At 40.7% G+C, this 13,315-nt stretch overlaps 1 protein-coding gene across 4 annotated transcripts in view; it reads right to left on the bottom strand.

Moving 5' to 3' along the window:
* DEPDC5 (DEP domain containing 5, GATOR1 subcomplex subunit) overlaps positions 1 to 13,315 on the bottom strand; it is a 49,581-nt gene that overhangs the window by 23,132 nt on the left and 13,134 nt on the right. The window contains exons 18-26 of one of the 4 annotated variants that reach the window (XM_067307312.1): positions 12,075 to 12,144; positions 11,505 to 11,541; positions 10,667 to 10,787; positions 9,883 to 10,106; positions 8,099 to 8,302; positions 7,433 to 7,568; positions 5,037 to 5,134; positions 1,571 to 1,636; positions 56 to 239 (exon numbers count right to left, since the gene is read on the bottom strand). In XM_067307312.1, the coding sequence (XP_067163413.1) occupies positions 56 to 239; positions 1,571 to 1,636; positions 5,037 to 5,134; positions 7,433 to 7,568; positions 8,099 to 8,302; positions 9,883 to 10,106; positions 10,667 to 10,787; positions 11,505 to 11,541; positions 12,075 to 12,144 (1,140 nt within the window). The remainder of the gene's footprint in view (positions 1 to 55; positions 240 to 1,570; positions 1,637 to 5,036; positions 5,135 to 7,432; positions 7,569 to 8,098; positions 8,303 to 9,882; positions 10,107 to 10,666; positions 10,788 to 11,504; positions 11,542 to 12,074; positions 12,145 to 13,315) is intronic. The other 3 variants (XM_067307314.1, XM_067307313.1, XM_067307315.1) reach the window with 3 other exon arrangements.

Genomic DNA, 13,315 nt, shown 5'->3' with positions numbered 1-13,315 from the left:
ACCTTAAGCATTTTGATTCGGTTCAAGATACATTACAGAGAAGGTGCTGGCAAACCTGTCAATGTCAGCTTCGGGGAGGAGATCGTAGCAGCCCTCGGTGTAATCGTTCTGCAGGCTCTGACGGTCGGGAAAGTAGTCCGTGGTAAGAGGGAGACATGCCGGAGTAGTAAGAGATTTCCAGTCCACTCCAACTGTACAACAGAAGCCTGGCACTACGGGGGGAGCAGACAGCGTCAGAACTGCCTCGTTGTATAATTGGCAGGGGAGACAACGGGGGCATATATGGTCACCCATAAGAATCAGGGTGCAGAGGGAGATGAGAGAAACATGTGAAGAGGAAAGTTGAAAAGAATGAGGGACAAGTGCAGAGTTGGCATAAAGTCAACAGGGACAAAAAAAGGGTGGAATGGAAATAGAACAGGAAAGTAAGAGGGAAAGAAGGGAGGGAGAGAAAGAGACAGAGTTTGTTAAACAATGCAGTGCACATGCTAATTTAATCCCACCATGCAAATGGGATTCAAAGTTAATATGTTTAATTTTCAGTTGATTGAAAGCTAGAGCTGACATAGCCACTGCTCTGCCAAAATTATAGCAAGTCAGGTGCAGTTATAGATTATAAATAACAAAACCAGATCAACATTCCAAGTCTGAACAAGAAAACCAGACCAGCTTTGCGTCCTAGATAACTGCAGAAGGAGCTAGGGATGGGGAGAGAAGGAATGACAGACTGGCCTGTTTCTGGCATAGTACAACAGCAGAAAGGGGAGTATTTCTAGAGTTATAAAAACAGAAGACAGATCCAGAGGGGTGGGAAGATGAGAAAAATAGTAATTTGGAAAGCATTCCTTTTCTACACCCTTTCCCAGAGTTATGTTGCAATTTCAGGATTCTGGAGATCTATAACCAGACATTAAAAAGTGAAAGCCAACTAAATTATATCAAATCATCAGTTCACTACTGTGCCACATTCTGACCTGCCTCAATCAACCTGTATCAAGGCACTCAGCCAATTGCTAGTTCTCAACTTATTGTCACAGAGATCTTAAAGATAAAAAAATATTTTATAATGAAGATGTTAACATTAATGAGCAGAACACTGCACAAGAAAATTATACAAGACAGACTGCTACAAAGAAAATGTTTTCTTAAGCAGTCGCACACTTGTTTCTGTATTTGATGAAGGCACATATTTCTCAGTAAATGGTACCAAATGCAGAAACTGACTGTACTACTTCCGCTTCAATTAGCTGGCGCCAAGCAAACCTTTCATACTGGGAAGCAGATAAGAGTTCAGCAAGTTTTTGCATAATAGTGTCTGGTAAGGAAAGAACTGTGGAAGTAACATGACAACCAGTTTTGGATATTCTTAAGAGCTGTAGAACCACAATCCCAGTGAGCTACACAATACAGGGAGATCCTGCCAGTTACTGCAGAGCAAAACTCCCGCCAAAAGCCAAGTCGGCTTCCCAATTTCTTGCCTACCACCTCCTGATGCTTCTAGACATGCACATGCCCTTTTCCTATCTTCCCCCCTATGTAAACTTGTTTTACAAACCTTCCTTCTGCTTACTTGGATCTGGAGAGTTAGAAATAGCATCTTCCAAGGAATCCTTGTTCTGAGTTTTGAGGTTCATCCCTACAAGAAAGAAGTACATTTCATATTTTAAGCAATCGTGTGCACTTCACTTTCATCTTTCATTCCAAATAAAAACAAATCAAAAGCATGCAAATGTTTCAAGAATATGACAACATTTCTCTCCCTGAGAAGAACTCGGGGTTCTGCACAGCAGAAAAATACACAAAGCCAACTAATGGGAAAGCAAGATACCGTCACTGAAATTCAAACATCTCATCAGCAGTGCTCAAGAGTTAAAAAAAGAAAAGAAAAGAAAAAGAAAAAGAAAAGAAAAAAAAAGAAAAGAAAAGAAAAGAAAAGAAAAGAAAAGAAAAGAAAAGAAAAGAAAAGAAAAGAAATCAATCTCCTCAAAATAGTGACATAGATCTTTGAAAACATATACCATTAAAAAAGCAAATAAAAATAAGGAGGAGTCACTTGTAACTATTTAGCTTGCTAATCTCAAGGTCTCAGAAGCTAATTATACTTTTAAATCCACTCAGCACTCAAAACCAGAATGTTTTTGATCAGCTTTCTCATTCTAGGAAAAAGTGATGAGTTAAGAGGAAGAATGTCATAAAAGACAGGAGCAGCAAGAAAAGAAATTACAACAGACATTTACCCACTGAGAGGGAAAAAAAGAAAGCATAGATAAGATTTAATAAAGAGTCCAAGTAATTTATCAAAATCACAACACAGATTCACCACAACCCCAGAATTTTTTGGCAGTACACATTTCCCCTTCTGGCCTGAGGGGAAAGAAACAAAACAAACAGATGATCTTTCTGATTGAGCAAACACAAACTATCTTGTTACCCCTTGCCAGGCTAAAAATGTAGAAAATATTAAGCCTTCAGTGTCCCTAAACAGGCCCAAAATATTAGAGACTTTTTAGAAGTAAACATGTTCTGAAAAGGCAACAATTTTCATTATGTTTCAATTTTAAGATATACCTAGGCTCTAACAAAGAATAGGAAGAAAGTCAATTAACCTGTTGTAAAAGAAGATAAAATGGTAGCTATTGAAGAAATGCCCTGCTTTTCAGCAAAATTCAGTCAGTCATTTATGCTAAAGACTAATAATGGACTTGAACTAAGGAAAAATTACATTTAAGTCTTGATTAGGACTTAGAGACTATGGTTTTCTTTCATTGTCAAATGGATTGGTTCTAGGTAGCCTGTTAAACAACCTGGCGAACAAAAGCTAAACCTAGGGCTCAGGGACACTAAGCCTGCGTGATGCCACGCTACCCCTTGCCCAGTTCTTCCCGGGCTCCATTCCACATCTTTCTGCTGTACTTGCGTGCATATTTGGGTAGTTACAGTGAAACAATCCACCCTGGAAAGAAAAATCCCAGTTACTTTTCGGCTGCATCACTTCCCTGAGCTGGTTCTGCACGTAGGTACGTAGCTGCACAAACAGCTGTTCTGGCACAAGAGAAAAGGAGCAGCTGAGGAGACAAGGCAATTTGCTGGCTTGAAAAGCATGCATCAAAATACAAACTTCATGAGGCCTCCAAACATTCAAAGGAGCCATTTTTATAAAGCTGGCTTATGTAGATTTATCCAGGAAATAAATATCTGTATCGTAGCTACTATTCTAAATAGCATTTACTAACAGAAAGGATGGGTACGCGCTTCCAGGACGATGCCAGTACGACAGAGCAGGAGATGGGTCAAATTGGCATTCATCTTTCACCAACTACTCTGATGCCATCTGCCATCCAGTTAGGGAACTGCAACAAGATTTATTTGCTCTGAACTGCCATCTACCATCTGCAGGACAGCAGAGACACATGCTGAGTGTCAGTGGAAACAGAGAGGGTAATTTTTCACCATGAAGCACATGGTGCAGCAAAACACGCTGCAGGCAGTAGAGAAGAACCAAACTCCCTGAGAAATCGTATTGCTGGAAATTAAAAAAAAAAAAAAAAAACTGTTTCATTTCACAGGTGACTCAAATCATAAGGGGGAAATACAAGTCAAAGCACTGAGTCACACTGGGGCAGCTACAGATGGCTGGGAGAGTTTAGTCAGGGAAGGTGGCTCATAACGACTTCCACAAAGACAGGCAGACGCAGATTAACTTCCACCATATACACGATTTATGTGCAATCTGCAGATGGGAAAGACTTCTATAAAATGCAAGTATGTTTATTGCCAGGATATTCTCTGCATCTACGTTGTGCAAATTATATCCAGCAGCTGAAATGAAGTTTAACAACTGCCAGAACAAACAAACTCTATCGCTAAACTCTGTCTGGAAGGCAAAAAAAGTAAAGCGAGAAAATGAAACATATTCAAATGAAATGCACAGAAAGAAAAAACAGAACAGAAATCACTTTTAAAGTGACTATTCAAACACAAGACAAGATAGACATAAGAAAACCAAGTTTGCTAACAAAACTCTTTTCTGGTTTTGCAAGGTGTGAGCATAGGGTAAAAAACATAGTTCTGTTCATCCAACTATAATTTAGAAGGGGAAATTAAAAAAAAACAAAAAACTTTAAACTGGTTTTGAGAAAAAGAACAGAAATCTTAAATGCTATCGTCCAAAAGATCAAAAATTGTTTCTACCTAAAAAGCATGTGCATGAAATCAGGTATGCTGCAAAAAAACCCACAGACAACTAACATAACATATAGGACTAAAAAGGAATTTTGAGAATTTCTACTTATCCAGATCTCTATGTAAGGTAAAACACACACTGCTAATAATCTTTAACTGAATGCATAAAAAGGTGTCCTAATGTCTCAGAAATGTGATTAAGTATTTTGGACTGTGTGAGTAACATTTGGTATAAGCGGTGCCACATTCAAGCACTTAAAATGTGAAGAAAGTGCTCTGCTGGATAATGACCAGAAATGCTAGAAAACACATCTCAGAATTTAGCATACAAAATAAACCCCTTTTGTTATAGCTTCTCTCAAAATGTAGATATGACCAAACTTTGCTCTCTCCATCAACTTGTATATCTAAAAATACATATTCAAACAAGTTTCTTAATCCAAAGGGTGACACCTTAAGGCAGCCCCTCCCAGAAAAAGAGTTCTGAACAATACCAGTTCACATTTAGTTATTTTTCATGTCTGGATGCCAATGCCTTGCTGTTATGGGAACTAAGCAACTGCCCAAGAAGTTGTTAGATGTAAACAATCAGCTTTTTCCCTATACTAAAGTTTTATAAGACACTGCTAGAAAAAGAGAGAGATGTTTAAAAAAAAAAAAATTAGAACACACCAAAAAGTCCAAGTAAGAGCATTAACTGATCACTAAAAGCTGAAAATTGTTCTTCCATTACTAATGATTTCTTTTTCATAACCCCTGGTACACCCACTTTCCATGATTTCTGTCTCTACTATTTTGTCACTATTAATAGGGGCCTTGTCTCCCAATTTCCACACTCTGCCATTGCTTATTACCTGCACCGTTGCTGCCAGCCAGACCATTAGAATATTCTTCTGTTCCACCGAAGCTCAGGAAAGAGGCACTGTCACCTGGATGACGAGAGCTGATATGTCTGGAGAAAAACAAAACAGCCTGTATTTTTACAGAAACTCTTTCCTCACTCAAGCCAATTTTAGTAAGACCCATATACAAATAAGTAAGCAGACTGCCATCACAGCCGAGCCTTTGGTGAAACCCTGCCCCTAATGCTGTTTCCAGAGATCCTAATGGGCACCAAAGGCTGTATCAATACGGAGCATCTGTCCGTATCGTTTCAGTCTTTACCTCTAGCAATGACCAGTGCAAGATTTTCACAGGACGGTGGGGAACGAGCTACTCATATACCTCCCAGGAGAGAAATAAAGCTACGTTATTTATTCACAGATCTGAATTCATGGGGTAGAAAACCAACATTTCCAGACTGAGCAAATTGCTTTGGATGACTGTGTCATCCACAGAGATCTGCAAGTGATCCAGAAAGACGATCATCAAGAATATGACGGCAGAAGGGATTGGTGTTAATGACCAGAAATTTTAACACAGTAGGATGCACTTCTGAGGTAACAGGCAATAGAGTGAAAAGTTGGTGAGGATGATATAATATTAAAATTATGCAACTTGGGAAAAAAATTAGAGAATCCCAAAGAATACAACAACATATAAAATAAGACAACAATTTCCCTATGAAAGAAAAAAAAAATGCATGGAAGAATAATTAGGCCATGTGATTTCCTAAAGGACTGCTCAAAGAGAGCAAGGGGAAAAAAATGGAAACTGAAGAGGAAGAGGATGCTGGCGAGAACCTCAGTCACCCCTGACATTCATAAACAGTAAGTAGCAAGAGCTTTTACAAGCACGCAAGAGGAAAGAAATATGCAGTAGGAAAAAGACCTATTAAAACTAATGATGAAAGAAATTAACTTATTGGCATTTCTAAAGTTGCCAAAGCTACCAAAATGCTTTTGGCAAAGAACCTTAAATAAGAGAGTGAAAAACATGGACAAAGTGTTGTCAAAAAAGAATAATCAGATACAGAGCTGGTAAGAGAATACATGGAGGTTGGCGAATAATTGAGCAGCTTGACAGATGGCCTAGATGAAGTGAAGGATCAAGTTGTTCTCATTGTAAAAACTGCTTCCCCACTTCCAAAAACACTGGGCTCTTTCTCCCCTCTCAGAGGCGACAAGTGAATATATAAGGTCCCAGTATTGACCAAGGCTTGTGCTTTAAGAACACAGACATTTTCATTTATAATCCACCCTGATGTTCGCCACAGCTGCATTTTTGACCAGTATGGGAAAGAGAACTGAATGGATAAGACTGAAATTGCTAAACGGTTACTGCAAGGCGAGCCTATATCCTGCACTAAAAATGTTCTATTCTGGGATGAAGGTCACAGCTACTGGGATAATAACCCAAGAATTAAAGACATAGGCAGTTTTAAGGCAATTTTGAACAATTCCATGAAGGATGCGTTGCACTGCTGATGCATCTCAAGCTCTCCATGATAACCACACCTTCTCAAACTGCGACAGGTAAACTATCTCCAGACTTTAAAAAAAAAGAAAAAAAGAGCTTTGTATCTCAAAATGCACATACTGCATACGCAACACGAACACAACACATGCAATTTAGAGTCACAATGTGCAACTGTCTTACAGTACCACATAGATAACTATAAGCAGAAGGAAAATGTATCGGGAACAGGAGGTTTTGGTGCCTATTGATCGGCTTCCATATTAATATCGAAGTCAATCGATAGGTGTGGAATTCGACAGGCATCGATGCTGCTCCATTTTCAGAGGGATCCATGTTGATATGGTCAATGCCTACCAAGAGCCAAATCAGGCAGAGAGCAAAAACCATAGATGCCTGTCAAGATCGAGAGGTATTGATGGCTACCGGCAAGGATCGATAGCGACAGTTACCGAGAACTATCGATCCGTAGTGCTCTCGATGCCTCGAAGTGGGTCTGGAAATCGACAGGCCTCAATGCCTGTCGAGATCAAGAGGGAGCGATGCATACCGAGAGTGATGGAGAGCTAGGGATGTCGTGCCCTAGCAATACATGTGGAAATCAATACGTGTCAAGGCCTGTCGAGGTCAAAAACGGTCAACATCAATAGTCATCGGCCCTACACCAAAAGGTATGCATGCATGTCAGCAACGGGACGTATCGGTGCCTACCGATAAGGTTCAATATTGATACGTACTGCCCCCGGATAGTTATTATGCCCCTTTCCGACATATTATGCCCCCCCCCCCACTTACTACACCCTCACACACACACTTATTACACCACCACCCCCAACACTTATTATGCCCCCTTCTGACATATCGCATGCCCCCATAGCTATCCTGAGGCTCTTACCTGCCAGTTGCCTCATGGTAAGCCAGCTCCAGCAGCTCAGCAGAAGAATGTGTCAAATCCTGCTGCCCACTGCCCTGCATTTCTGCCATATTCTGACGAGTTTGATGATGAATCTGGATAGCTTCTCCTGATGGACCTACACAGTTATAGTTTGATCATCAATCATCTCATCTGTCTTGGCTTCCTTAGTTCTCTTCATTTGCTCATAGCTTTCTTTCATCAACAGCACAAGCAACGCTAACTAGTGGAAATTAAGAAAACTTAGGAAATCTTCAAAAACATGAACCTCTGGCATCTTTTCTGAAGCCAGAGAAATACAATACTCTTCTAAACATTTTGGAAGGGCTATTTACAAGGCACTAAACAAATCTGAGAATGATTCAGTATCTGGAAGCCGAAGCCAAACCCAAATCATGACAATGATGCGCTTTGACAGCCTCCATCTACTATAAGCTTGTTCCACTGTATCTGATGTTCCAAGTTCACCAAAAGATCATATTTCCAAGAGGAGCTCTGCTTTACCAAGCCTATACATTCTTAGTTCAGCTTATATTGCAGTGCAGAGTATTTCAAGACACCGGAGTTCACATTGGTTCTCTTGCTGTGCTAATGTTTAGACAAGAAAGAAGTCATGGCAATCTAACATGCCATGAAACAGAGACTTACCCACAGGAAAAGTGTGCATCCAGCGCCTCCTATTCGACGTAAGCTTCATGGGCATGCGGGATGGGGCAAAGGGGTTTATCAGGGCTCTCTGGGGCGTATAACCACCAGGTCGAATGTGCAGCATGGATTCTGCACTGCCAACATGGAACCTCCCTGGGGCACTGGAGTCACGTTGCTGAGACTCCAGCATGTTCTCAAGGACGTCTGGAAAACACAACTTTACGTTAGTGTGAGATCATGCAGAGGCCAAGCAAAAGAGAATGAATTGCTTAGGGACTTCCGGAATCCCCAGATAAGTGGGAATAAGGAGAGCTGAAGAGTAGGTATGGAGAGAAGCTAAAAGCAATTTCAATCCATTATGCAAGTTGCAACATAAATTTGAATCCAGACAAGAAAAAAAATTTTTTTCACCTGCCATTACAGCACTACTGTCCACTGTGACACTTTATACTGAATTAAGCCATAAAAGAACTACTTGCTAAATGACCTATGCAGAATTACCCAGAGCTTTGAGAATTCCTGAGAAATCATCAAAACAGAAGACTGACATGACATACCAGAAACTTCAGGATGAGTACGAAAGACATAGCAGGAAGCACAACTGAGCAATATATACCTTTTTTGTAACATTCAGATTTGACCACTGAAATAAGTGATTATTTCCAGCAGAAACAGGACACAAGATCTCAGAAGCTACCAGTTAGTCATTACTATCCAGCATAGAGTAGAAATGCAGTTATTTAGAAATAGGAGAGGAGCAACTAAGCCAGATGACTAAGCAGCATTTGCTTTGCCCACACATGGAAACTCCAAAGAGAAGGGAGGGTCTCATTTACACCGTGTCCTGCCAATCAGGACAAGTGGGAAATCCCGCTTACTCTGACCCTTCCCTCCCCACCAGTCCTATCCAACACACATCCTCATCCAGCTGCACACCTTCAGCTGGGATACAAGACCATCCTTCAGAGTAAAGGAGTAAAAAAACACCCGACTGCCTATGTGTATGTTAACTGCCAGAGAGCGAACACATAAAGGACAAACAGAATGTGAAGTTCATGGTCTCGTAGCAGTTACAGACCAGTAAATCCAACTGCTGTAGCAGGACAAATATGTTATTAAAGGCGGCATACAGCATGAAAAAGAAAAAAAAGCATAAACAGCCTTCAGAGATAGCAAACTAATTCTGAAGAATACCAAGCAATTGGAGGAGGAACATAGTTTACCTAGAAATGATCAGGGCCTGTGGAAGATATCACATGCTGTCTGAGAAAAAAATTAAATTAGAAGGGAAAAAAAAGGAGACTGTCACCACTGTTAACACACCAAGATGGCTCAGCAGTGTGCTGTCAAAAGGAAGGATCCAGAAAGTGACTGCTAATGACAATAAATCCTAACAGAGAGAAGTTATAAGTAGGGTCCCCCAGGGCTCATTGCTAAGGCAAATTTTCATTTCACTGATTGTAAGTGACCTGGATAATAAAAAGTTACCTGTACATGTCCACATTTGCAGAGGGGCACAGGAGAATAATCAAATTTTAAAAATGGTAATAGACAAGGGAAATGAGTAAATCAGTGTCAGGACATGTTATTTAGGACAAGCCAGTAAAAAATACGCAAGGGAAAATGCACACCCAGTCATAGTTAGAGCTGTGGAAAAGCTATAGCGGGAATACTAATGCAAGCACCATCTCTTCTGTGCTGGCCTGGCTGTGGTCAACATCAACTTCCACCTTCTCTCTCCCCTTTCACCACCTAAGATTCTTTCTCATCTGCCTCAGGCTGACCTCTGGTGCTGGTATAGCCCAAAGAGCTGCTGACTTCATACTGGTGCAGGTGAGGTCGTGGGATCATCAGGATGTTGGAGATCTTGCCCAATGAGCTGTCATCAGAAGCCTGGCTCCTCACCTCCTCTGGAGGCAGCGCGCGGCTCTGCAGAGAAGGGCTGCACGAGACGTCATAGGAACTAGAGCTCTTCCTGGTACGGCTTTCTCTCTCCCTCACAGACCTGCTGAAAATGAAAAGACATGTCCAGCGATATGAAAGAGAGATTAACTAACTCCTGGACTATCAAGGAGCTCCAACAGGCCCAACTCACGTAAGAGACTCAATACTGGATAGTTGAGCTCAAGGAGGCTACGAAGAAGCTATCACCATTTTTTACTATACAGGTACTGTACACTTTTGTACATTATACTATACAGGGACACAGTAATACAATGCTTCCAGCACAGTGACTGTGAAAGGAGCATGCTCAACTCTTTATGCAATTCTACAGATACCACACCAAGCTGGTGATATAGACATGGTGTAAAAGATACTAGACCTGAGCCTACACAGCTAGAAAAACAGAGCTAGAGAGCAACTGCATTAAATTATTAACTACATTAAATTGTACTGGCATCTTTCAGTGTGGATTTCTACAAGCTGCTCAAGTGAACAGGAGTCCACATACAGTTTCTTCAGAGTTAGGTAATACAGCTGAAAGAAGGAAAGCCAAAGAATACTTTAACACAAGTTCATCAATCCCACCATGCTGTTCTAGAATTAGTATGCTCATAAGCATCTTACCTGAAAGTGGTGCAGCGCTGTGCTCTGGACGGGCCTGGCAGTCTGAACACCTGGGCATCGTAGCCATCATAATCTACTTGGATAGGCAGGGCATTCTCAGCATCTTTTGGAGCCCCTAAAGCTGAAATAAAACCATAAAACACTGGAACCTCTTTCAAGAACGTTGTTCAAGATCTGCAAGTTAGAAGCATCCAACTCTTACCACAGAGAGTAGTATCTATTCCAAAAGAAACTGCATACAAAAATCTCATGAGCAGAACAGCTACAGCAGATGCCTTAGCTCAGAGCTTCTCAATCAGAGTTGCTGAGCCACTAATTATCTTCCCCCATACAATCAGACATTAAATCAATAATCTTTGTATGAATAGATGCAAACATTCTAAACAGGAAATTGCACATTTTAAGTACCTTTAAAAGAATGGACATAAAAGCACATATACCTTCCTGAAATGAGCTGGTTTTAGGAGAATGCAGGCCTCTCTCACTCTCTTTTTGTGTGCATAGTACTGACAACATCCCAACAAGCCAGCCAATGCCCTCTTGTCTCATTCCCACAAGCAGTACCTCTTGCACACCAGCATGACACCATTTATTCCTCTAGCCAGGTGACAAGCAGTCAGGATAGAGTCTCTCCCCTCCTTCCACTTGCCAAGAAGGCAATTCATACATATTTATTAGCATCCTTGATAACGACTATCTGGTTTTGATGGTTTTCTGCACCAATTATCCCTTTCAGCTTCTCATCAATAGTGGTTTTGCTGTAGTGTCTTGTCTTACTAGAACTATTTATTATTTTGTGAGTCAGCAGGATAAGTCATTCCAGAACAGAATTACTCACAGGCATCTCGGCTACTTTTTGCTTTCTCAACCAGCGGCTGGAGGATCCAACACAGGAAGTGCGAAGTGACACACACACACCACCACCAACAACAACAGAGGGGAGAGGGCAGAGGGGAGAAAGAAAGTCAGTATGTTCTATGGAAATATCCCCCGGTGCGATCAAGCATCAGACTTGGTATCTAGCGTAGAAATAGTTTATCCTGCTGACTCAACGAGGCAGCCAGACCACTTTAGTCTACAGTTAAGAAACACAAAATACCGATACTCAGTCACAATCCACGGTGTAAAACAAACACCTTTGCCGACACCTTTCCTCCCCGCTACAGAATTCTCTGTTACAAAATTAAACTCTAATTTTTACGTTGGCTAAAATATTTCCCACCTAGTTTCATCCTAGAAAAGACAGAAATGAGCCCCTCATTCACAATCCCTAAAATAAACTGTCTTTTAACACAGAAACTAGTTTCTACAGTTCCAATGCTAACATTGCTAGAAGGATTCTGATGCCTGGCTGAGAAAAGATATCTGCTTAACTCATAAGAAGAAAAGATAACCAGAATATACCTACCTTTCTTCCTGCCAGCTTAATCCGCGGAGTGAAGCTGTTACACAGGAGCTGGCTTTTAGATGTGTAGAAACTGAAAAGGAAGAACAGGGCTGTTCAGCTGTCTGCTAGGCAGTGAACACTAAGAGGGTTGGTCAGCTACTTCGCAAACAGCCCGTGAAGTCGAGCTAGCTTTTAGACGGAGAAAAGGGAATAACTTTCTTGCAGAAGACAACATATGTAAGAGACTGATAGATGGTCAACATGAGAGAAGCTACTCTTTTCTTAAACTCCAAGCCTTTGATTCCCGTACACTCTCAGTCTAGACCTCTTCTTAATACGCTAACTTTTGCATTCCCCAGTTCACTTCCTCTTTTCACAGAAAGATATCAACTTTCACTATCTATACATTACTGCATATTTGACATGATTCTTTCTCTAATTTGCATGACTGTAATGACTTACATAAATGCTTGTAAACTAAGGACCTTCTCTCACTTCAAATAGTTTATGCATTAAGTAGTTATTTCAAACAATTTCTGCATTAAGACCTCTTTCTTGTTATCCACATTTTTTTAAAGCCTGCCCTGTTATAAGCCTTCAGATGCCATTTTCATCTAAAGAAGAGATCAGACAGCTTTCAGCTACTTGAAAATACTGGGTATAAGCAACCTATGAATGGTTATGGGTCAGGACAATCAGACAACGAATACATACAGAAAAAGCAGCTATTAAAAGAGAAGAAATGCTACAGTAGAACACGGACTGTGGGAGTACCTTTCATTCTCAGCCCTGACCTCTTTGGATTCCTCTCCTATTTCTACATTTAACAGAAAGTAAACCTACAATGTCTCGGAGTGAAGGGACGCTACACTATGAGCCTCAGTGTTTCCTGCAACTATTCTAACACTTATCCCTGCTATACACATTTTCTTTGCCCATGATTGTTCATTTATAATGTATTTGTTTTCACTGGTAATCGATTTAGTTGAAGTGATTGTATTTTAGTTGTTTAGCTCCTTGGCTTTCTTTGAGCATATTTCAAGTCTAGAAGTGAGTTAGCTGGGAAGAGAGCTTAAGATCAAGACTCCTCCCTCTGCAAATTACCCTGTCATCGCTGGCACACTGCATTAATGCCACAATTTCTACAAGAGTGCTCCCAGTTCCGCAAGGTTATTGTGATATCTGTCAGTGCTTCACAAGCAGAGCAGAGGAAAAGAACAGCAGAACAAGAAAGAGAATACAACAGATCTATATAGAGAAAA

Source organism: Apteryx mantelli, chromosome 17, assembly GCF_036417845.1.
Source record: "Apteryx mantelli isolate bAptMan1 chromosome 17, bAptMan1.hap1, whole genome shotgun sequence".
In the NCBI taxonomy this organism is placed as follows: domain Eukaryota; kingdom Metazoa; phylum Chordata; class Aves; order Apterygiformes; family Apterygidae; genus Apteryx; species Apteryx mantelli.
Note: the sequence above shows the minus strand (reverse complement) of the source record. Positions and strands in the feature narration are given on the sequence as shown.